The 25,854-nt window shown below is 49.2% G+C and overlaps 1 protein-coding gene across 6 annotated transcripts in view; it reads left to right on the top strand.

Annotated features, from left to right (window-relative positions):
• The window catches only part of LOC119379463 (uncharacterized protein ZK1073.1), a gene marked incomplete at its 3' end in the record, with an annotated part of 493,970 nt that overhangs the window by 428,427 nt on the left and 39,689 nt on the right, over positions 1 to 25,854 (top strand). For all 6 annotated transcript variants that reach the window (XM_049411988.1, XM_049411986.1, XM_049411989.1 and 3 more), the window contains 2 exon segments: positions 5,480 to 5,518; positions 22,504 to 22,639. In XM_049411988.1, coding sequence (XP_049267945.1) covers positions 5,480 to 5,518; positions 22,504 to 22,639 — 175 coding nt within the window.

Below are 25,854 nucleotides of genomic sequence, written 5' to 3'. Positions count from 1 at the left end.
ATGTCTTGTTTCCGTAGTCATGCAGCAGGAGTGGAGACTGCCCGCGCACGTTGCTTGACGAAATCACGGCGTAAATCCAAGTCAGTGCCTGCAAAGGTAGCAGCAGCGGTTTAGCCATCCTGGCCGTTTGACGTGTGCCGTGCCCTCTTCCTATTCATTGGAAGCACGGGGCACGGCTGAGAGCGCTGCGAGAATGACAGGGAAGCCCCCAATAACGTAACTTAATGTTTATTAAATGCCTTTCTATGCCGAGTGGACGAGAAAACTGTCCGTCCCTCTGTAACACAAGACGATTATCGCTAAAAAGAAATCACTCTTTGCACTGGCCATCTTCTACTCAGCCGATGTCCTGCCCTCTGGTAGGTGTCTGCACCTGATTCCGCTGCCTCCTCGATGGCATTTCACCTGGTTTTACATTGTCTCCGTGATCGCGGACCCACCTTTGACCAAGCTATGATGTCACGTGATAACGTCACACATTTTGTTGATGTGTGACGTCATGATGACGTCGTATGGTGACGCCATCGCGTGATGATTTTTTGCATCACTCGTGTGGGCGCCCACGCGGGACGCCGGTCACTTTTCGCGTTTGATCAGGCATCTAAGGCTTTCGCCTTGATTTGAAACCGGGCCTCCATGTCCGAAGGCGAGTGTCTTGACCAATGGGCTACGCACCTGTACTTGCATAAAGTGAATGTATGTGAACCAGATGAATGCGTTGTACCGGTGTTGCAAAACAAAGTGAAGCAACAGGAAGGCCTCGTTGGCTTTGGTGGTTAAAGCCTTCTGCAGTACACGATGTAAAGCCGATATGAAGAATGCCGGGAAATTCCGACATGGCCAAAATTTGATGCCACAGCCACTTCGGCGGTTGCCGGATACGCCTTTTGAGGGTACGAACGCCAGACACTGAAGTACGTTTCCTGCTACAGTGCCAGTTCGTCGGAGGGCATTGCTTCGTATCAAGACGGCGACCGCACGTTGTTTTTTCTTTGTTTATCTGTATGCCCATACATAGATTCGGTAGATACATGGAATAAGTAAGGGATCCTTCTTGAAAGACGTTGGGCGTGCTGCAAACACAGTCACAGGACAAGAGACGCGAAACTGAAAGGCCGCCCAGTGGTGGAAATACTTGCATCATGTTTACTTCTTTATTCAGACAAGCCAGGGTAGGGGACAGTGGGTTGTACGTAGTTAAATTTTCAGCGCGCTACTAAGAAGCGAAGGACGACGCAGAAAGAACCACAGGGGAAAAGATGAGCGCGAACTAACAACTGCTTATTTTATGAAGCCACGACGAGAGGTATAAGAACCCCAGGTGGTCGAAATTTCCGGAGCCCTCCACTACGGCGTCTCTCATAATCATATGGTGGTTTTGGGACGTTAAACCCCAGGCATAACGACGAAAGGTATGCACACAAAGAAAGAGGAAAAGCATTCTAAAAAGCATTCTAAGCCTATGGTCCTGCCATATACACTGACAACGTTTCCCACGGATAAGAAGAAACACGGTTCGGCATACCCATGGTTTTTACGGCTCCTAACAAACTAATCTCACTATGTTGTATGATCAACAGCAACCAGCAGCGGATTAGCAATTTGTGCAGTGTCGGACAAGTTTATTGCGCGCGGACGACATTCCTCTTTCCCACGGGACATGCGTCGTGCACGACTCACTGCAAACAGATTGCTCACCCCTGAAGCACCATTGCATTCATCCAAAAATTGGATCGCACCGCACTTGTATCTCGATGTAAAAGCTCAAACAAAAGGGAAATTACCCAAGCTTTCACGATGCGCCGCGCTGGCGTTGATGCCTGTGTTAGCGCTCCTTCAGTATCATTCACAGATCAGGAGGTGCCGTTCATTCAAAACAGGGAAGCTAGTGCACCTCGAGGCGTCAGACTGTGGATGTCTTGATGTCTTTCTTCTGCATGTGTGAATGTTTTATCTCTGTCCTTGTGTGTTTATATTTCGTCGTGATTTCGTAAAATAAACAGTTGTTAGTCCGCGCTTGTCTTATCCACTGTGGTTCTTTCTGCTTCTAAGTAGCGCGCTGAAAATTTGGCTTTGCCTACTTATTTTAATAATCTCAGCGTCATTATTGAGAGGAATGGTCTAACGTTATATTATTAATTGCAAGTTTCATGGTGGCAGGGTCTTCGATTGCAACAACGGAGGCGCGGATGTGGCGGCTTGTTTGCGGCAAAAAAGAAGCATAAAGAAGTGTTAGTGCGGCATAAGGCAATACTAAAGGTTTCACCTGATTTGTGAAGTGAACCACATAACCAATCTTCCAATCACGAGGCAAAGCAAAAGCGTGTAAAGACTTCATAAACGGTTAAGCGAGTGTGATAGAACTGTAAACTCTCGTATTTTAAGAGCTTTGAATTCACGTTGCCATGACCTGTAGAAGTAGACACTTTAATATTTTATATCAGACGGCACACCCCAGACGAATCAATAGATGAAAGTCCGCGTCTTATGACTGTTCGGATAGAAAAGGCTGTCGCACCACAAAGACATGAAACAAAAACATCATTTATCACATTGCAAAAGCCACGAACAGCATCACCGTGGCCCTTCTTCTTTTTCGTGTTGTCATGGAGCGGTGACCAAAGCAACTATCTGCGACAGAAATCATCCACCATTTTGTGTCGAATGCGTTTTTACACTCGACATCGGCACTGACAAGGGCTGGCTGTTTGTCGCTGCGGCCAGAGCCACACAGAGGCGGGCGTTTCCTGGCAGGTAAGATCGCCTTCAGCAGGGCATTCCTCGAATGCTCTGTTGCGTTCCGCAATCGTTGTGCATGCTTTGCGGTTTTTTTCTTACAAATAAATATTACTCGTGCCCCTCTCCAGTACGAAAGTAACGTATCTGCGATTTACGTGAGCGTAATCGCATGACGTTCCCGCGGCGCAATATCATGCGCCTGCAAATCCCTCAGAAAAGGTCATCACCGCGAACCTAAATGTAATGCACCAACAAGAACATTGAAAACTACAACATTATTCAAGTGACTCACCTGTGAAGGTGGTGGTGTTCTAAAAAGCTCTCCTTACTCACTGCCAGCACGCACCAAAGAAATTTGAAATAAAACTAAATACATTTTCTTTCCGGGGCTCTCAAGCATCAGTTTATTTTTATTTCGCTGAGATATACAAGAGGCAAGCATAATAAGCGAATACGCAAGATAATGGTCGATTACTTTGGGATCATCATCGCCATCCCCTCGAATAAACGATGGAAGGTTGGGAATAAGGCCTTAGACGCTTCTAATAACGTCGACAGGGTGAATAGAAGACCCGCGCGCAAGCTAGCGGGTTGAGGCACTTCATTTCGCCGCGCACACATGCGCCTCACCAGCTGGATTGAGTTCCAACGATTCGCACATTGCTTTGCCATTTGATTGCGCAGCTGAGGCGCCATTTGCATTGAATATTTTTCTGAGACGTCAGCAGAGAAGGAAGGAAGAAACAAGCGGAGAGACAGGGAGGTTAGCCAGAATTTTCATTGTACCACCTGTTCTAAACCTGAATGTAAGTACTGGAGTGTCACCGTGTTTCACATGGCCACAGAAGCAGGGAGTCGACGCTGCTACATCGTGATGGACGCCTTATATAGGGTTTCCCACTAAGGGCGGCTCGTTGTTCGCAATCTGTGGTGGCCATGTTGTTTTTGTGGCGTCTGTCTAATCTGTTGTTCGGTCCCCATGGAAAGTTACACGGTTCAACAGCGTGTTCAAATGTTGAAATTATCAAAACGACTGTTCGTTCGTGCAAACGTTGCGGCGAAAAATCATGTTTAGCGACGAGGCGCATCTTTGCATGAATGACTATGCTAACAAGCACAATTGCCGTATATGGGACGAGGCCAGCCCACACGAGGTTCACCAGGCGGCCATCTATCCACAAATACTTATTGTTTGATGCGAATTTTGGGCCGGCGGCGCCATTGGGGCATACTTTTTTGAGAACGACGTTGGTGAGGACATCAACATCAACGGCGAGCGCAACGGAAAGGTTATAACCGATTTCTTTTCTCCGAAATTGAACTATATGGACGTAGACTGCATGTGGTTCATGTAGGACGGCGCTACGTGCCAGAAAAAGTCAAACTCCTGATTAAGGCTTAAGAATTGCCAGCAAGGCTTTTGTTTTGCTCGTATTAAAAAGCCTTGTTCGCTGCTATTTTGTGTGTGCTGTGAACTTGCGCAAACAAATGAGCTGATTTTACTTAATTAAACTAAGAATGGTCAGCATAGAAATGGCGTACAAAATTTTATTAAGTACTTGGACTCTGTTGACAGAGCTGAAGCCGCATTTCTCAGGTAAGTTAGCTTCAGTCCTTCTGCCCAGGGATTTCGCAGTGTCGTGTAAATTGAAATTAAAACGCGCACAGGCGCGCTTTCTGTGCCAGCCAGAGATCCGTGCAATAACAATTTTAAAAACAGCAATGAAAAAGTTAAAAAAAATCCCCCACCTCCCCGAAGGGAATCGTGAGGAAATGCGAATGTATTTCTTGCGCCGAGAGTACACGGCGTAATAATTTTAATGGCGTAAAGCTGGACACATCGACGCGCTCAAGTGTCTCCCTTTTGGGCGCCTCTTTCAGCGAACGCTTCCTACGTGCGTTCGTAATCACCTCAGGGATGTTGCCACCGCCTTCAATGCAGCACAAACGCGTTTAGAACGCGCTGTTTTCAGGCTGTGCCAAGGCAGCACAAACGCTACAAACGCGTTTCAAACGCACTGCATTGAGGCGGTGGCGCAGGGAGGAGAGAGAGCGAACGGCGAGAGAAGGTGGTGGTGGTAGTGGTTTGAAGAGGAAAAGGCGCGTAATTTCTGCAGCCCGGTCGGGAGCACGGCGCAGCGCCTGGAGAGCAGGAGCGGCGAAGCACTGCACCTACCCTCTCCTACACTCTCTCCGCACACGCGGGAGCCCCGCCGAGCTCCCGCGATGCGAGCACCCTCACACGCCAGAGCGCGCTCCTCCTCTCCACTCACTCTCCGCTACTCCGCCCGCATCACCTGCTCCGGTTGCTAGAGGCGAGGTTGCTGCGCGCGCGCCCGCAGTTGTTGTTATGGGAGAGGGAGTGAGAGCGGAGAGGCGCGCGGACAACGCCGGACGCCTGAGCTCGACTAAGAAACGCCTTCGCATTTAAAGTCATGGTTGCACCACTGACCTTGCAAAGGGAACTGCGTATCGCAACTTGTTAGCGCTTGTGGAATTCAGCCGCGATAGAGGCGCTGTGCATCAAGAAGAAACATTAATTGGAGGTATTTCATATTGCAACCACCGTTTCTTATGCCAGCCGACGTAGCATCGCTGAAGCACAAATCAACCATTGCCTTTTGTCGCGCTATTACGCCGAAGCACAAGTTGCCCTGACGCCAAATCGATGGCGAATTGTAAACTGTGTTAGCACTCGTCACAAGAAGGTGCGAAACGTAAACTTGTGTTTTTTTTCCAGCCGCAAGGACATCAGTGGTCTCATTGAAGCAAACCTCAAGTAAGTTGCAGCTTCATAAGCACAGTAGTAAAAATGTTGTATCACGCAAAAAGTGTTTTGTTTAAAGAGGACGTTGCATAGGTCTAATTTCTGCTTCAACGTAAGAAGCAAAGGTCATCAAATCTTCTGGTTTCGGTGGAAGCAGAATGTGACTGTTTTAAGATTTCACAATACCGCACCAGAACTAATCTGTATGCTAATTCATTCTTTGTTCATTCCATGAGCGTATGGAATCGCTTATCAAGTCAGCAAGTGTGCTGTACCTTGTAAGCCCCCTGGTGCAGCGCCTGCGGGCTAAGCGTGGTAATCATTGAATAAAGAAGCGTTTCATTATTGCCAAGGAGAGAAATTTGAACGCGTTTGAACAAAGCTGTCAACTGAAGGGGTGTCGGAGGCGCATGATGCCACCCGTGGAGCGAGAGATAACTTTCATTGACCCGAGTGAATGAAATGCAGCCGAGCCTCAACCAATAGGCCCCCTTCTCACGCCAATAGTTGCGCATATCTTCTGTGCGCCGCTTCAGTTTTCATGTCTGATACACTCTTTTCTTGCATAGTGAAAAAACAGCGCGACGTAGACAGACTAGGAAGCACTCAGGATCAGCGCTGCGCTGCACGAAGCACACAGGACAGCGCTGGTCCCGTGTGCTTCCTAGTCTGTGTCTACGTCGCGCTGTTTTTTCACTATGAATTTCTACCAACTAGCTAGCATAAAATCGCTCATAAGTTATCTTCTCTTGCCTCTGTCTTGCTTACTTTCATGATCATGCTTGCCTATATTTGCCAATTTTCGAGTTGAAAATCATTTTCAGTCGCCTTCTTGCATGCTAACCATTTATGAACACGGCTTGGCGCACAACCACATTTTTTGCGCTGTCGAAGTGGTTTCACATGTTTTTCGCGACATGGAAAATTTCGACGAAAGCCAACCGTTCTATCAAGAAGGAAACGTGGTCGCTTTTCGTGCAAGAAGGCGAGGAAACTGGCAGGCGAAAGTCGGCGCCGGGCGTTCTCTTGTGTCACACGCCTTCTATTGCGACGATCATTCTTATTTCGCTCTCTGCACAAGTGCGTTAGTAGATGTCAACTTCCTGAAGCTTTTAGCTGCAGTTTCTGTGCCGGGCCACAGCAGTAACCAGTGAAACCAACCAGGGGCGTAGCCAGAAATTTTTTTCGGGGGGGGGGTTCAACCATACTTTATGTATGTTCGTGCATGCCTTTGTATGTGTGCGTGTATATATACGCAAGCGAAACTGAAAAATTTCGGGGGGGGTTTGAACCCCCCAACCCCCCCGCCCTTGGCTACGCCCCTGAAACCAACACAGTAGCCAATGGGTAGTTCAGTATGGGGACCTGCGCCCACGCTTACGTCACTATATAAAAGAAATCCCTCAGACCGGGAAGGCCGGGTTAGGGTCGACGGGACATTCCACGACTCACTTGTTGTTTTACGCCTGGAAAGGCATCTACGACTTTTGATCCATTCTACAAGCGCACGGCGAAGTAACCATCCGAGAAAGCACGGTACGACTGCAGCGCAGCACACGACCTCCGCACACGACCTCCGCATCAGAGCGTGCCTTTATCGCGGCCGCTCTTCAGGCAAAGTTACGGCAGCACACGTGCACTTGAAAACTCCCCCATTTGGGACGTTAAACCCCAACAATTATTGAAAACTACCCCAAACCTTTCAGGGGCGAAGCACCTTAGGGTCTCTGCGTGCATCGTTGTCTGCTGTCGGGACCCGGTCATTTGCTTGAGCGCAAGAGAAGGCGCCACCGCCTCAGCGCTCGCCGTGTGGAAAAACCTGAACTACCAGCTCGTAAGGAACGAGAACGCGCCCTCGCCCGCGAGAGGCAACGCCCACGCAGGCAGCGTCTGCTAGCGAGTTTCTTGATTGAAAAAACCGGCTGCTCGCGCTGCACAACCGTTCACCGGCCACCTCGTATATATATAAGCACTGGATCTTGACGTGCAGTGTAGCGCCGGTGGGAGATTTCTCTTGTGCGTAGTTCAACGATAAAGATTCGCAGTGTGCACTAACTAAAAGTGGACTACGGGTCTCTGTGTCTAATCTTTCGTCTGTCTCTCATTGCCCATTAGCAGTGATTTTGCTGTGACAAACACCGGCGCACACTGCATACTTCGCCCCTCCGCACACTTCGCCCCTCCACAGGTTTCACGTTAGTGGAGCTGAAACACCCTACCTCACATGCTTCGCCCCTTCCCATTTTTTTATAATACCGGTTTGGATCGATACAGAAAAAAAAAATTAAGGCAGCGTCGGACTAGGGGTGCCAAGCCTGAAGGAAGTGCGGAACTGGGTGGCCTTCTTTGTTTTGCTTTATTTTTCGCTTTCTTCCTCTGTTTCTTTTTTTAGGGGCGAAGCTCCTCTTAGTCTAACCTTGTCACGCGTCCGGCGTAAGGCGTAAGGCCTAACCGGCAGTATCTCCCGAACAGTATCTCCCATAACTGATCCTTTGCAAACTGCCCACCACTTCGTCTTTGCAAACATCCCACTATGATCCATCACCGATCCATTACTTCACCGACCATAAAGCTGTTATAATGAAGGGGGAAGGGAATCCACCTTTGCAAACTGCCCACTACTTCGTCTTTGCAAACATCCCACTACGACCCATCACCGATCCATCACTTCACCGACCATAAAGCCATTATAATGAAGGGGGAACGGAAGGCACGTCTAGCTACCACTTACGATTAATAAAATTCCTTGTATTGTGAGCGGAGTAACAAGACGGAAAGGGTAGAAAAACGTTTAATTTGAGAAGGCTAGGCAGAATACAAAGGACGGTCACATTGCATGAAGCCGAATACCGCGGCTCTCAGCTCTCTCTCGGCGGGAAAACGTTCGTTGGCTCCCAGGGTTACTTGACCTCGTTTTAGGATACGGCTATATTTGGAGCTGGAGCTCACATCCCACCCCCACTTAAAAGTCCAAGTCCACTTGGAAAAAGAAACACTAATCTTGCATTGACAGGCCATAGTCCTGTAGATATCGGGGTTGTGTTCGATGCCGCAGGGGTCGTCGACTTGGAGGCTGGGCCGAGGCTTCATCTACGCGTGATGGTAAGGTAGGTGCATCTACAAGTTCAGCGGAGTCGTGAACAGGGACGTGGTCCTCGGGCGGCGACACGGCGAAGTCTGGACTAGGGGATGCATCTCCGGCTGTCGGCTGGGCCAGGATTGGGTCGACGTATGGTGGACGGTATCTCTTCATCTGGCTTACATGAGCAACTCGAGTGTCTGGTCTAGACATTGCGGAGTTTGTTACCTGTTGAACGTCGTAGGTGACTGGAGTTCGCTTGCGTGTGACTTGGTATAAGCATTTGAACTTGGGAGCAAGCTTTTCAGATCCCTGTAGGATAGGCTCTTGTCGTCGCACCCGTACAAAGTCGCCAATGTCAAACGATGCATCGCGGTGTGTCCTGTCATATATCGTTTTCCGAGTTTCTTGCGCTTGTTCCGAATTACTGACGGCTTCGCTTCGCCGGTCTGGCAGTGTCAGGAGTCTTTCGCTGAGGTCAGAGGCTTGATGCGGGCGAACTTTTTGATGTGGCAGTTTTGGTATGAACCCAAACAAAAGTTCGAAGGGCGAAAAGCCAGTGCTTCGTTTGCGGGTTGTATTGACAGCAAAAGCGGCTTCTTCCAGTTTAGTGACCGAAAGTGACTGATCACCATTGCACAATTTCCGAAGTACCGTCGCAAGTGTTCCATTGGCCCGCTCAACGAGTCCATTGCTAGCGGCAGGGTATGCTACTGAAAAATTCATGTTCACACCATGCATGCGCATGAAATTCTTGAAGTGGTGAGACTCAAATGACTTGGCATGATCGGAGAGGCAGTCGTCTGGGGCTCCAAATCTGTAGAACAGCGAATGCAAGTGCTTTAGCACATCTTTGGTTGAGGTTGTGGGCACCGCTGCTGGGACAATATATCTGGTTGTGAAGTCAATGACGTTAAGGATGTACTTCTCTTCTGTTCCTGGCATTGTAATATGGTCAAGGGCTATGGCACTGAATGGAATCTCAGTCGTAGGCATGTAACACACTGTGCCAACTGAACGTGTGGTAGGCCGGTTGTACACCTAGCAAACTTGACAGGCTTCTACATACTCTTTCGTCGTAGCAGCCATCTCCGGCCACCAATAACGCTCTTTGATCTTTGTGAGGGTGCGTGACACATCCATGTGTCCATTGGCATCATGAGCAAGTTCAAGGACTTGCTGTTGCATTTTGGCTGGGACAACATTTGTGTGTAGGACTGGACTCACAACCCTGCAGAGGATTTCATTGACCACAACAAAGTTCTGGTTCTCTTGTCCTGACAGAAGCTTTGCACGGATAGCCTTGCACATTTCATCTTCTGCTTGCATTGTGATGAGGCTGTGGACTTGAGACACTGTGGCGCATGAATAACGCGAAAGCATGTCAGCCACATGGTTCTGACGGCCTGGTCGGTGTTCAACAGAGAAGTCAAACTCTGCTAGATCGAGTAGCATTCCTGTGAAGCGTCGAGACGGCTTCAAGTTTGTGGTCAAACAGGCGACTGACCAGTTGTCTGTCAGAAGATGGAACCGTCGTCCTAGTAGGTAATGTCGAAACTTCACTGTAATGGTCCGATGCACAGCCAAAGCTTCCCAAACGTTGCTGTGTAGTTTACGCTCAGGTTCTGTCAGCAATCGGCTGGCGTGCTCAATCACAATCTCTTTGCCGTCTTTCTTTTGGGTGAGCACTGCCCCAAGGGCTGTAGCGGATGCGTCTGTGGCAACTGTCGTGGGTGCATCAGCGTCAAAATGGTCCAGTATTGGCGCTGACTGTCACCGATCTCGGAGGCGTGTGCGCTGGAGATAGATTGAGAAGGCGCAGGTAGGCACAGCAAACATAATTTAATTACACACAAGAAAAACTATAAGAAAACACTCAAAATAACTAACAGAGAAAATCTTATAACCACACAGGAAATATGTGAAAGTCAACAAACACAACTCTCAGTACTTTCAAACCTACGACTAGCGTCGCTACTAGAGTGTCTGGCCACGTAGGCCTCGCCGTCGAATCGTAGTCTGGATAGAACACGCTTACTTGGTTCCGTCAAACTCCATGAGTCCCGCCTCCGTGGGGTTGGATCCGCAGTCGATGTATCCGACGATCCTCTTCAATTGTCGCTCCGATACGCGACGGTTGGCCACGCTGCCGTAAGCCGCTTCCCGGTCGCTGACGTGGGCAGGCGTCGCTGCCGCTCAGGTCTAAGTACGAGCTCGGCCCCTGCTGTACATGATGACGTGGCGTCCCGGGGATTGTTGCTGGCCGAAGTTTGAAGGGGGACTGCTGCTGGTGCGTCCGGGATTGCCGTAAGGTGCTGCAGCACCTCCGAGGAGCCTCGCCCGAGCGTCGTCGAGGTCAACGGCCACGCCGCGGAGTGCCAGTGTCACGGCCTCCGGTATCGAACGCTCGCTGCCTTCCCGTTGACAGAACGTAGCTGCCAATGCGACCTTCTTCTTCAGTAGCCACGCAAACAATGCCAGCTCATCGAACTGCTGCCTTCGTTTTCGGCTCGTGTCACGCGCATCGCGCCGTGTGCTACCCTGCACGCGCTCGTGCCTGTTCCGCGTGCTTCTCCTCCTACTTCGTCGTCTTCGTCGTCCATACGTCCTCTCCTTACTCATGACATAGGCCCCTTTTTTCCGAAAGTTTTTTTTTTCAAAAAAAACTGTACTCTTCTTCTTTTGTCGTAATGCCTGTCTTCTTGTCAACTCACAGGCCTTTCCGCTTGACACTTCACCACATACTTGTCACACACACACTTCGCTGGTCACTTCACAACACTGCTATATAAGTCAATCGTCCCTATCGCACTATATATACACCACACACATCAATACATCGCCATATATGTTGCACAATTTCATCCTCCTAGTGCTATCAAGCTTTGCTATTCCCTGTTTTACCCTCTACACCTATTTTGGCCGCTCAACAACTTCTACTCAAAAAGTCGGCCCCCACGTTTTCTCTCCCTTTAATATATTCTACACTAAATGAATATTCTTGCAGTGCAAGACTCCATCTCATTACTCTTCCATTTGTCAACTTCGCCTTGTTTATGAACTCTAACGGTTGATGATCCGTCTGCACTTTGAATTTCTTTCCGAACAAACAAATGTGGAACCTTTTGACAGCCCATACTAATGCCAAGCCTTCCCTTTCCACTGTCGAATAATTTCTATCTGCAGAGTTTAATCCCCTGCTTGCATAAAATACAGGATGTAACCTGCCGTCTTTTTCTTGCAACAAGACTGCACCCAGCGCTCGCTCTGATGCGTCTGTCCGGAGCACGAACTCCTGCTCTAGATCTGGCGCCAATAGGACCGGCGGTTTGGCCATACTCTCCTTTAATGCATCAAATGCTTTCTCTTCTACTGGTGTCCACTTCACAACATTACTGGCTCTCTTCTTCGTTAATGCAACTAGGGGAGCCGCTATCTCTGCATATCGGGGTATGAATTCTCTATAAAATCCGGTCAACCCCAAAAATGATTGTACTTCTTTTTCAGTCCTTGGTGTCTTTGCTGCTTGAATTTTCTCTAGAATTCCTTCTATTGTGGCGATGTGACCCATGCCCAACTTGTGTCCAAGAAATGTCACCGCTTGGAACCCAAATTCACACTTATTTGGCTTAATTGTTAGTCTGGCCTCCTGAAGCCTTTGAAAAAGAATTGCTAATGTTTCCAAGTGCTCCTGCCACGTGTCTGTAGCCACAAGAATATCATCAATATAATGCTCAACGTTTCTAATCCCGTGGAGCACTCTCCTCATCAGTTTTGTGAAAACAGCTGCCGCGGTCTTAAGTCCGAAGGGCATATACTTGAATTGGAATAGCCCTCGTGTGCAGGAAAACGCCGTCTTTTCTTTAGATGTTTTCTCCATTGGTATTTGCCATACCCCTTGGTCAAATCTAGCTTTGAAAAGAACTTTTTTCCCCCGACCTTTGCAAAAACCACATCCACTCTCGGTATAGGTTCTGAGTCCGCCACGAGTATATTGTTCAACTGTCGGAAGTCTACGCAAATTCTGTTAGAACCGTCTGGTTTCTTTACCACCACCAACGGTGCGTTGTAAGGTGATGTCGACCTCTCTATAATCCCTAAGCGGAGCATCTCGTCTACCTCCTTTTCAACAGCCTCTTGTAGCATCAACGGCAAAGGGTATTGCTTGACATAAACTGGCGTCGCCGTGGTACAGTCCAGCTTACATTCGATAACATTAGTTCTCCCTTGCATGTCAGATAACAATTCACCATATTTCTCTAATAATGCTTGAAGCTCCGCTGCTTCTTTCATCCCCAGAGCTGGATTTATAACGACCTTCTCTAGCCCCATGCTCTTATGGTAGTTACAGGCTTCCACTTGAATGTCATCTTTCTCTTCTGTAACTATCATACAGGCCACTTCCAATCCTTTGGGCTGGTGTCTCTCCTCATATTTTTTTAACATATTTATGTGGAATACTTTCTTACTGTCGTGTACCATCAGCTCATAATCTACTTCACTTTTCTTTCGCGTTACTATGAATGGACCCTTCCATTGCATCAGTAATTTGTTGTTATCACTGGGGAGTAGAATCAAAGCTTTATCCCCTGGCATCAGCTTCCGCTCAGTTGTTTTTCGGTCATAATACTTCTTGTATCGCTGTTGTGCAGCTCTTAGACTTTCGTGCGCTACCTTACACGTTTCTTCTAGCCTTTCTCTCAATTCCAGGACATATGTATACGTCGTTTTCATCTCTGGTTCAATTTGCTCATTAGCCCACAGTTCTCTCAAAATCGCCAATGGCCCTCTTACTGTTCTACCATATATCATTTCGAATGGTGAAAAGCCTAGGCTTGCTTGGGGCACCTCTCGATACGCGAAAAGTAATGCAGGCAAATACCGGTCCCAATCCTTAGGTTTTTCTTGGCACATCCTTTTTACCATAGTCTTGAGCGTCCCATTAACTCTTTCTACTAATCCATTAGACATAGGATGATATGGTGTAGTGAGCCTATGTTCGATTGACAATAGCCTATTCAGCTCATTCATAATTTCTGAAGTGAAATTCGACCCCCTATCACTCACCAGTTCCTTAGGCACCCCATACCGAGAAAACATCTCTAGCAGTGCTTCTGCTACATGTATGGTGTCTATCTTTTTCAATGCGACTGTATCTGGGTATCTAGTTGCCATATCAACTAATGTCAGCACATATCGGTTGCCCTTGATGCTGGTGATATTGGTCCCACAATATCAATCGCCACCTTTCGAAATGGCATGTCCACCATGGGCATATTCCCTAACGGAGCTCTGCCTACTCTCCCTTTTGGTACTGTGCGCTGACACACATCACAAGATTTCACGTACCTTTTAACTTCTGACTGAATCCCAGGCCAAAAGAATTCTTCTGTAATTCTAGTCAGCGTGTTCTTAACTCCCTGATGCCCTGCCATGGCACTGTCATGTCCCAAGATAAGTATCGCTTTCCTGAAAGCTTTGGGTACCATCAGCTGTAGTACTTCCCTTCCTGAACTAAACTGGCATCTCCTATACAATAGTCCATCGTGTATTTGGAGCTCAAATACATTCCTGCTTCGCTGTTTCTTGAATGGTTCCCCTACCTTCTCAAAACAACCCTTCAACGATTCATCCCTTTTCTGCTCTTCTCGGAACTCCATAGGGGTTATATCTATACTCTGCATGGTCACCACCTTCAATCTTGTGGCCTCTGCTTCTCTCTTTGCCGCCGCTCTCGTAATTGCTGCCAATGCCACTTCTGCTATTGGCGTCTGCACTTCTCTTACTCTGTCGTGACATGATTCCTTCTTACCACTCTCCTTTGATTCCGCTACTCTACCACTGGTTGCATTCTGTTCATCTACCACGTCCCTGTTGTTTTCCCAGTTCGTATCAGGCTCATCTACTTTCCTGACTCCCGGCACATTACCCAAAATCAGGTCATACATGGGCTTCTCCAAGCACTTTGCTGTCACCCAACCTGTGTAATATGGACTTGCAACTTTTATCCGAGCTTCTGGAAGCCTTCTCACCGAACTATCCACCAAAATGACTGTTGCGTACTCCCCTGTTAGATTCGATTCGTCTACTAAGCTCCTTTTCACCAAAACAATATTTGTGCCTGTATCTCTCAAAACTTTCACCCTTTGTCCATGCACCTCTCCGTCTACGACCGGTAACCCGTCTCCTTGAGAGTACAGCTTACTTTCGTTCTTACCCGACTCTTCTTTCTGTGCCTGTTGCCCTTCTTCCACGCTATCCCTCTGTGAGTCCACTATACAAGCTACTGTGTCTTTAGTCCCAACTTCTCTTGTGCTACCATCCTGAGAGTCCACTATACAGGCTACTTTGTCTGTAGTCCCTGACCTACACTCATTCGCCCGGTGTCCCCTTCTGTTGCACAACTGACACACCACTACTTGTGAACGACCATCTCCAGTTCGACAACTCATAGCTCGGTGCCCAATGCGGTTACACAGGAAACACCTGAGTTGTCTCTGTGGCGTGTTCGGTACCCCCTGAGGTCTACCCTCTGACTCATCTGTTCTTGCTTTGTCACAGCCTTCATTTGCCTTCCCTAGGTTTCTAAATCCCTGGGCCTCCAAATACTGATCGGCATGCTCTGCTACATCATCAAGTGAGGCTACCTTTCGTTCCTTCAGGAAAACACTTAACTTGTTACTGCAACAATTCAAGAATTGCTCCACGACCATGCAATCACGTACGCCTTCATATGTTTTTTCTACATTCGCCATCTCCATCCATCTTTCAAAATAGTTTGACAAGCGGCACACAAACTGCTTCGCTGTCTCTGCATTCTCTGGCTTGCACCCACGAAACCGCTCACGGAAGCCCTCTGCCGTCAACCTAAATCTTTGCAACAGTGTTTTCTTGACTTTGTCATAATCCATGGAGTCATCAGCGGGCATTCGGCCAAAAACACTTAAGGCTTCTCCTACCAGACAAAGGCTGAGTGCTGTTGCCCACTCCCTTCTGTCCCAACCTTGAACCCTGGCAATCCGTTCAAATCTGTGCAAATAGGCATCCAAGTCATCACGTCTTTCATCGAACGGAGCCATTAACTTTCTCGGACATATGCGGGTAGTTTTGGGTGACTGCGAGCCAGAGGATGCTGATGTGACACTCTGGTCGTCTTGCGGAACACGATTAAGTTGCGCTAGTCTCAACTTCAATTCGAGAAGCTCTTTTTCGCGTTCAAATTCGCGCTCATGTTCTACTTGGGCATTATCAAAAAACTTCAAAGTCTCCTCTTTTGTCATTCCTAGATCTTTAGCTATCGCCGTCAAGCGCTCCCAATCCATCTCCGCACCAACTTATTCCCCCTGAGAATCGGTGACTCGGCCGGATTGAATCCTGGGACCTGATGATCCTAGAATCTGATGATCCTGGCAGGCTCGCCAATTGTTTTGTCACCGATCTCGGAGGCGTGTGCGCTGGAGATAGATTGAGAAGGCGCAGGTAGGCACAGCAAACATAATTTAATTGCACACAAGAAAAACTATAAGAAAACACTCAAAATAACTAACAGAGAAAATCTTATAACCACACAGGAAATATGTGAAAGTCAACAAACACAACTCTCAGTACTTTCAAACCTACGACTAGCGTCGCTACTAGAGTGTCTGGCCACGTAGGCCTCGCCGTCGAATCGTAGTCTGGATAGAACACGCTTACTTGGTTCCGTCAAACTCCATGAGTCCCGCCTCCGTGGGGTTGGATCCGCAGTCGATGTATCCGACGATCCTCTTCAATTGTCGCTCCGATACGCGACGGTTGGCCACGCTGCCGTAAGCCGCTTCCCGGTCGCTGACGTGGGCAGGCGTCGCTGCCGCTCAGGTCTAAGTACGAGCTCGGCCCCTGCTGTACATGATGACGTGGCGTCCCGGGGATTGTTGCTGGCCGAAGTTTGAAGGGGGACTGCTGCTGGTGCGTCCGGGATTGCCGTAAGGTGCTGCAGCACCTCTGAGGAGCCTCGCCCGAGCGTCGTCGAGGTCAACGGCCACGCCACGGAGTGCCAGTGTCACGGCCTCCGGTATCGAACGCTCGCTGCCTTCCCGTTGACAGAACGTAGCTGCCAATGCGACCTTCTTCTTCAGTAGCCACGCAAACAATGCCAGCTCATCGAACTGCTGCCTTCGTTTTCGGCTCGTGTCACGCGCATCGCGCCGTGCGCTACCCTGCACGCGCTCGTGCCTGTTCCGCGTGCTTCTCCTCCTACTTCGTCGTCTTCGTCGTCCATACGTCCTCTCCTTACTCATGACACTGACGTTAGTGCAGAGCGAATAGTGTCGAATGCCCGCTGGCACTCAGGTGTCCACTCGAATTCGACAGTCCGAATGGCGGCTTGGAGAGGCGCAGCAATCTTCGAAAAGTCACGTATGAAGCGTCCGTAAAAATCGGCTGTTTGGAGCCAAGAGAGCACCTGTTTTGACGTTTTCGGCACAGGGATTCGCAGGAGTGCTTCAATCATTGAGGGGTCTGGTTGCTTGCCTTGTTCCGAGATCAGAAATCCGAGAAACTTCACCGAAGAAACAGCAAACGTGCATTTCTTCAAGGAAACTTTGAAGCCGGCTTCCTGCAGGAGAGTCAAAGTATCCTCCAGAAGATCTAGTAACTCCAAGAAGGTGTCGGTGAAGATGATGATGTCGTCCAGGTACGTGCGTACACCTGATTTGGACTGTCGAGGTTTTTGCTGAGAAAATATTTTATGCATCGCATTTTGAAAGGTGGATGGTGCATTTTTCAACCCGAAAGGCATTCGCGTCCATTTTAAAGTACCCTGGGGCGTGATGAATGTGGTTTTCTCTTGGTCTTCCTCTTTCACTCTGATTTGCCAGTATGCACAGCACAAATCCAAGACCGCAAACAAGGAGCTTCCGGCAAGGTCATCAAAAATGTCGTCGGCCCGGGGAAGTGGCTGTAAAACATTCACTGTCATTTGGTTCAGGGGTATATAATTCACACACAGTCTCTTTTTGTCGTTTTGTGTCACGACCACTGCTGGGAAGCCCCAAGGGCCGTAGGATTGCCGGATGATGACACTCTCAAGCAGAATGGCTGTCTGACGCTCGAGAAATTGTCTATCACTGGCTGTGTAGCGGTACGGCTGTCGACCGTAGGGCTTGGCATGAGGCACCAGCTTGATCTCGTGTTCGATGCCTTCATAGAGACCGATGTCCTCTGGGCTGGTGCTGAAAAGACCAGCATGACGTTGTACAATACACTTCGCGGCCGCTTGTTCTTCGGGACTGAGCTGAGCCCCAAAGCATATGTCAGTCAGGGGATCATCAAGGACGTTAGCAAGTGGGCCTGAAGGCAACGGGCTGGAGGAGCTCGTCTGGAGTGGGCCTGTGGTGCATGTTTTCAGTTGAACTAGGGCCGCCTTGTTGAGCTGGCTCCACAAGGGTTCATTCTTGTCCGGTTCATACTCTATTTGAAGCGGCTCTGCCGTGGGCTGCGCGGGATCAAAACGCGACAACGCAGACGTTGTCAGCATTACTGCATTTGACATCCTTGGCAACAGTTCCTCTTTGCACTGCACGACAACGTTGGTAGATGGCTGGCAGATCACAGGCAGCTTCGGAGGTTTGAAGTGGAGTTCAGCTTGAGCTGCGTAAAACCAATCCTCTTCCAGAATGAGGGGAAGGGCGTTCCGTTCAAGGATGGCTGCTTCGACAACTGCAGATAGGGGTCCGATGGTGATTCTCAAAAAGACTGATCCTTCAGGTATGACGGAGCTCCCGCCGACGACAAGCAAAGGTGGCTTGGTCCACGGTGCGATTTTGAGGTTTGATGCTAGGCTTGCTGCAAGAATAGTAACATTCGAGCTGCTATCAGGGAAAGCACTGATCTCTCCCAGTCCTTTGACTTGAGCGGTAACAATGGCACATCTGAACATGGATCCATACAGGGTGTCGTTGACACGGCCAACACAGGCTGTTGGTGCTTTGGGGACTGTCTGCTTGTTGTCACCAGGAGGCTGCTTTGGTGCAGTACATTTACTTGCAGGGTGACCCTTCTTTTGACAGTTGTAACAAACAGCGTCTCGCAAGTCTTGGCCGCTGCTATATGCCGGGGCACCATAATTAGCGGCAATGGCTTCGTACCTTGACTCCTGGTCAGCTGGTGGTAGGCTGGCAATACGAGGAGGCTGCCTCATGGGTGTAGCGTGCTGGAACGTAGATGGTCGAGCATTCTGTGGGGAATTCACAGTACTGTCAGATCTGGGAGTAGCACTCTCGAACTGGGGGCGTACCGGCTGTCCTGCGAATTGCTCTGTTGACTGCGGAGATCAGATCAGGCGGGCGTGGTCCAATGTTCTATCCACTTCGGATACAACGTTAAGAAAGTCATCGACGGTACGGGGTTGCTGAACAGCGATGAATGTGGCTACCTGGTCGTCACGAATGCCTTGAACGAGGTATTCGATACGTTCCTTGTCAGTAATGGGAATTGGACAGCGTGACATGATCTTGAGCTTTGCAAAGGTGTGCTGCTGCAGGCTCTCTCCGGCTTTTAGGGGCGTAGCTCCTCTTAGTCTAACCTTGTCACCCCTCCGTTGTCCGGCGTAAACGGATCTCCCGTATGATGCAATAGATGGCGCTGTCTCATAGAAGTACATAAAAACTGCAGTTCAGGGACGATATTCTAGATGGCGCTGTACACAATCTGTGTCGTCATCACCATTTCTCGTCTCATTTCCTAGATGGCGTTGGTCCAATAGAATTGTGTGCAATATGGCGCTTGTGTGAATCGAGACTAGATGGCGCTGGAAGTGCCGCTGCTCCCCGATTGGCTGCTGCGCGGGCTGCGCGGGGAGCGAGCGTCTCTCATTCTCCTGGATCGTCGCCGTACCTGTCGGATCGTTGGCGGAGCATGGGCGATGCGCAGCGGCGGGCGCTCGCTTGGCGGCAGCCAGGCGGATCCCGTGACGGTCCGCGCCAAGGACGCCGCTGCGAAACGGGCTCAACGAGAAGCGAATCCCGAGACCATGATTGCTTCAGGAGCTGCGCCCAAGCTCTTCATCATTCACCCGTGGATATGCTGTAATTTTTTTGTGTGAGGGCTGTGACCTTCTGTTGCCACTGTATGATCGAAAGTTGCTCGCCGAATTGTTCTTGGAGTCCGGCCTTCCAGATGGCCCAGGTGGTAAATTGCCCTGTGGAGGCATGCCAGTCGGCTGCGACACCACGTAGCTTTCCTTGCGCGATGGCGAGGAGAGTCGGATCTTCCCATCGTGCAAGTCGTTGAATGCGCTCGAGCTCTTCGATCCAGTGCTTGAAAGTAGGGGTACCACTGCCGTTCAAGGTAGGCAGTGAAGCTGAGAGATCTGGTGGTGTTGTCACGTGCACTGAGTTCGCTTGACTGGCTATCGTCATCATCATCACGGCCATGTTCTGGTGAAGAAAAGCTGCCATGCGCTGCATGTTTTCGGCTGGGTCTGACGTGAAGGTTGGCATAGCTGGGAATGACATAGTAGGCACTGGCACGGTCGGGAACGACGTTGAAATTGCAGGCACGCATGGCGCGGGTTCATGGTTTGGCGGTGGCTCTTTGGCAGTGTCAACCAGTAGTCGGTCAATTAGTTACTCCTCGTTGCCGGTTGTGGAGAGGCTCCGGAGTTGCAGCTCAGTTTTAATCAACTGTACATTCAATGTGGCAACGTCTTCTGCGGTGGAAACACCCCAGTTGATAAACGTCATCGTTGTTGACACGCCGTGCTGGGTAGGCTCAGGATTGATTTGGCGTTCAACAGCGCTCAGGCGAGGGCACGGCGACTTACTTGGCGAGCGAACTGGCTGTGGCAGGTTGCGGGTGTCGACTGCGCCATGTGTGAGCGGAGTAACAGGACGGAAAGGGTAGAAAAACGTTTAATTTGAGAAGGCTAGGCAGAATACAAAGGACGGTCACATTGCATGAAGCCGGATACCGCGGCTCTCCGCTCTCTCGCGGCGGGAAAACGTTCGTTGGCTCCCAGGGTTGCCTGACCTCGTTTTAGGATACGGCTATATTTGGAGCTGGAGCTCACAGTATAAATATATACAGTGTTTGTCACGTCTTTGATGGTGTACTGGGCTATCGCTTTGATTACTGCTGGGCGAAACCACTGAAGATTTCGCGGTGTAACCATGATTGCTTCAGGAGCTTCGCCCAAGCTCTTCATCATTCACCCGTGGATATGCTGTGAATTTTTTTTCTCATCTCTCTGTTCTTGCTGTTTTTTTTGTTTCTGTTTATTTCTGCTTCTTTCTTTCTCTCTCTCTTTATTTCTTGCTTCCTCTTTCTGTCTCTCTCTTGCTTTCTCTTTCTGTCTTTCTTTATCGTTCTATGCTATGCTTTACTGTCTGTCTGATCCTCACTTTCCTTTGCCGCCACCTTCCTGTACTATACAAGGCTATGCTATGATCTGCTAACGCGCCTGGATAGTCGAATGATTAGGACGTTCGCCTGCAGATCGTGGGCTCGCGGGTTCGAACCCTGCCTCGCCAAGAATTTTTTTTCGCCATGAATTTCTCTTTTTCTGTTTCTTTCTCTCTCTCTCTCTCTCTCTCTCTCTGTGTAGTCGTTGCCTCACCTATCAGATTATTCGATCCCGCACCGGAGAAATCGGCGCGCGTGTTTAAGGAGTGAAGGAGAACATGAAGAGGAGGATTGAAAGGAAGAAAAGGACGAAGAAAGCGCGTGCCTTTTCATGATGATGATAGCTTCTGTTCGCACTACCTCGCGCAACGACACGCTTAAAGAGCTCCGCTCCTAAAATACGCAGCAACAGTCTCGCGGAGAATATTCCCACTCTTCGCGAAGAGTGGAGATATTCTGCTTGGTGACGTGAACTCTAAGCTGTCAGGTACGTGTGTTAGGCCGAATCAAAGAAATAGATTCGCTTCTTCAGTCAATGAAGATAAATGAAATATCATTTTGCTAGTAGTGCTAGTTTAGGCTATCCCGAAGACCTGCCTAATTTAGGCTGCCTTGAAAACTTTATTAGTAGTGCAACTACTGGTTCGTGCTGTGTATTTCATGCTTGTTATGCCCAATACATTGATTCTTATTGTTGTTGTGTTGTGCTTTCGCCCTAATTGTTACTACAGTCTGCACAACGTTACAGTTCCATGCTGTTACAGATTAATCAAGTTTATTTTGTTAAGTTGCTTGGCAAGACGAGCATACATTTTCCACGGAAATTTCACTTGGCCCATGAGTTTTTCTACCTTGTATTTGTTGAAATAATCGTTTGTTAATTTAGATGCTCTTGGGAGGGCGACCACTCCAATCTTCCCTGTTTCTGCTACAAAGCTACAAATGTGTTGCTCCGGTCCAAAATAGTCATTTTGATGCTTCCGCCCTGCTCCAAAACGTTGGAGCCTGCTTCCTCCCCTGCAAGTTCTTACAGGAAGATGATCAGTGTGCTCAGAAAGAGGGTTAATGAAACGTTTCCTCACTGGCTGTATTTGTTGCATGCTGTGTAAGTTAACTGTTTGTAACATGAGTTATCGATAATTTAAGGAAATGATCACTTAGAAAAAGCCTGGCCAGCCAGCTTTCTACGTGTCATTAACATGGGATTGCTACGACGTGCGCCGTTAGCTTTACGATGCCGCATTTCTGGATACATAATTATTGAGAAACATTTCGCTCGGAAAATAGACAGGAAAACATTCTGTACCAGTGAGAATTCATGCCGTTGAGCTGAGGCCTCTAAACAGCTATGGGACTCTGCGGAGTTCATGCGGTCGTACTCTACTGTTTGCGATCGCTAACACAGTGTCGTACAAATTGCGAATGAACGCGCACATGTCAAAGTTCTTTTTCGAGATTGACGCTTTTTATACAGTTAGTTGACCAACGCAGTTATTTGAATGGCGGTCATTTGTTTGGGGCCCGTCCAATTGTGCAGGAGCATGGACGTGCTGCTGGTAACGGGCAGCAAGGCGGCCCACGCACAAGCCGTGCAGAACATGTACGCTCGCATGGACAAACAGAAGACGTCGCTGCTCAAGGTGGACGCCGTCGGCGACGTCCTGCAGGAGTCTGTGAGTCTCCTACTTGAGCATTTCAGCCAATTACGTGTGGTGAAGCCATCGATGCTTTCCTTCCCAAAGTTCTTTGCATCAGGCCTCTGCTGACGCTCGACTGGGACAAACTTGTTTGGAATTTGAAATTTGCTTTGTCATGCCTTGAATACATTGAAATGGATACAGGTAATATACAGACGAGGGTCCCATAGTCAAAGACTTCAGGGTGTCTACCGACCGGGAAAAGCGGGCATTCTCAGAGATTTTGAATAATCTCGAAATACTCAAGGAAAACTCAGGGAAACTGTGCACCCATGAGAGAAAATCCACAGTAACTTTATTGAAAGGCAACGAAAATCGCGGTAACGCTAACTCGAGATTTTGTGAGCGCATTTTTGAAATCGAGCGGCCGCTGCGGCTGCGGCTGCGGGTAAGGGCGCACCTCCCTCGCCTTGGGAGCGGTGGAGTGGGAAAGAATACGGCTAATGCGTGGCATACGGGAACCACGGCGCATCGTATCGCGCAATGTTGTCAGGGTGTTCTGTGACTACGCAGTGTAGTTCTATATTCTTTGTTGCGCGTGCTGTGCGTTAGCGCCCGATATAGTGCTTTTGTTATAGCCGCGTGTCAAGTAACAATCATTATTAGTTGTAGAAGCAGTAACAGTAGATGTAACGAGTCTGAGTTATATCTTGCAAGCTATTGCGATCGTTCAGGAAGCGGATGTCGTCGACAAGGCTTGTATCTTGCAAACCATCCCAATCGGCGAGGAAAAAGACGACGACGCATGTTGTCGGTTATCGGAGAGCACACTCTCTCTGAACCCGAGCTTCAAAGATGCTATTAGGACGCTGTGAAGAATAGAACAAATTTCCAGGCGAGAGCGAGCGTAACTAACAGTCCTATTTACAGCAAGTGAACGCTTTTTTTCTTTTCTCTTCCCGGTGAGGGCACTGCTGAAATAAGTTTTAGGCAGTCTACCGATATTTTTGGGGGCTGCAGCTCGCAATTATCAGCCACGCCACTGCTCATGTGGACGTTTTGCTGCAAAGCCGAATTGCAAAACATTTCAGAGCCAAGGCATAGCGGCGACCGAAATTCGCGACAGTGGCACGGGTCCCACCTGCTTGATTCGGCGCGCGATGTCGGAGAACAGAAACCTGGCCACCATAATCGGATGTGCCGTAGTTCAGGCTGTTGCCGTGCTTTCGTGCGATCTTAGCCCGCAGCTATTTTGCTTTTTTTTGCGATAGCAATTATATAGACACTTCAGGCGAAATTTTTGCCTTCGTCATGATCTTCCTTATCACCCCGCGCGTCGTATACTCCATGTGCGAGTGAAAGTGCGCGAGCGCTGCCGACGAACGGGGCTTAAAGGCCAACTCCGGTGATTTTTCGGCCATGTCAAAGTAATGGCGCTTTTATGTTCCTGAGACGCTCCTGTCACGGGCCCGACAGTAGAAATACTCGGGATATTGGAGAATAATTTTAAATAAGCGAAAAAGCACGACATCCAAACCGAAACCCAAGCGAGCATGCTGCCTTCACGTGACGTATTAGTCGGGAAAAACCGGAAATCATGCAAGGCATGCCGGTCCCGCCAGCGCGTAGCGGTCCCGCCAGCGGCGAAGAGCAGACGCTCAGGGAAAAGGTGACTCCGTCGGAAATATCTCTTGTGTGTCTGACCCTGCCACGTGCACAAGCTCCTCGGAGCTGTCGGAAAACGACAGCTGCGATTCCGACGCACTTGAGGCCACCTAAGATCGCCATTCAGATCCTCTTCGATGAAGTGGAACGCACCTGTTTAGTTCTTTGCTTGCCTGGTTGCGCATTCCAACGCCAGATGGCGCCACCTGTCCAGACAGCTCAAGCTTCTGGGGCCGCGATCGGGTAAAATGCTATCGCTGAGAAGTTTGCGGACTAACTAAATCTTTTATTGCGATAGCAATTATATGGACAGTCTTTGATGATTTTTGCCGTCGCCGCCGTCATGCACCGTATATGTATATGTATCTATATATAAAAAGCCACAAAGAAAAAAATTTAGAAATACTTTCCGACGCGCGGAATCGAACGGCCGACCTCTCGCTCCGCAACTCGCGTAGTTAGACGGCTAAGCCACGTAGAGCAGCGTCTTTCAGCATACTAACGGCGAACTATTTATATACACCATTTACTTCAGCGTGCTTTCTTACTCACCAGCGAGATGGCGCGATGTGCGCGCTGGGCGCTCTTTAAATGTCGTCGCCCCGCTCCTGCGAACGCCGAGGCTCTTCGCCCTACAGGGCGTGGTCGCCTTCGTGCGCTTATCTCAAGGAAAGAAGGGGGCGGCCGGGGGTTGGAGCGGGGGATTGCATGTCTTGTGCTTTCCCCGCGATGTCCGCGCTGAAGTCACAGAGCGTACGAAGGTCACTTCGCTCGCTGCAGCGGCCGCGTTTGCGAAAGGAGCGAGCTGTTCAAACAGAAATAAGTAACAACTGCGACATTTAGTTCGCGCTCGTCCTGTGTATACATGTTCGTTCGTTTCGTGCGTCCTGCTTCATGTTTCAGCAGTTCGCTTCAAGTATAGAGCTGTGACGCATGATAGTTCGCGCTCGTCCTGTGTGCGTTGTTTTCATGCGTCCTTTGGGCTCGAGCGACGCGCTGGCAATTTCGAGCTGCTTTCCGTTCTTCGCCTTACATTCTAATTTGTTGCTATCGCATTCATTGCTTCGCTGCTGCGGCGAAACTGTGACTTTTTTTTAATCTTGCTGTGAGAAGAGTGCATAAGTTTGGCAATAGCGGCGTTCAACATCGCGTTGGTAGGGCCGAAGGAATTTAATATAAGCAAAGTACGATCCACCTTTCGCAACGACCTTACTAGATTAGGCTACGTTGTTTAGCACGACGCGCAGCTGACCGTATACCGATAGGGCCGGTCACGGTGCACCCTGTATACGTTACGGAAAGTGTTTCCGTACGGTAATGTTTCCGCATGTGCATTCTTTAGCCGGTACGGTATTACCGCACTTTCCGTGCGGTAACCCGGCATTGCTAGACGCACTGTAATCGTTAGGTGCGAGTGTTTCGTGACTGCCAACGGGCAACCGTGTGCAGCCCACAACTCAACACCACTTGCCACCCATCGCACGCACTACCACAAGGAACTGAAATGCACACGCCCAGCCAACGAAGCGCTGGCCAAACCAACGTTACTAGAATAGAATCTAGTAACGTCGGGCCAAACACACACG

This window comes from Rhipicephalus sanguineus, chromosome 1, assembly GCF_013339695.2.
Source record: "Rhipicephalus sanguineus isolate Rsan-2018 chromosome 1, BIME_Rsan_1.4, whole genome shotgun sequence".
Taxonomy (NCBI): Eukaryota; Metazoa; Arthropoda; class Arachnida; order Ixodida; family Ixodidae; genus Rhipicephalus; species Rhipicephalus sanguineus.
Note: the sequence above shows the minus strand (reverse complement) of the source record. Positions and strands in the feature narration are given on the sequence as shown.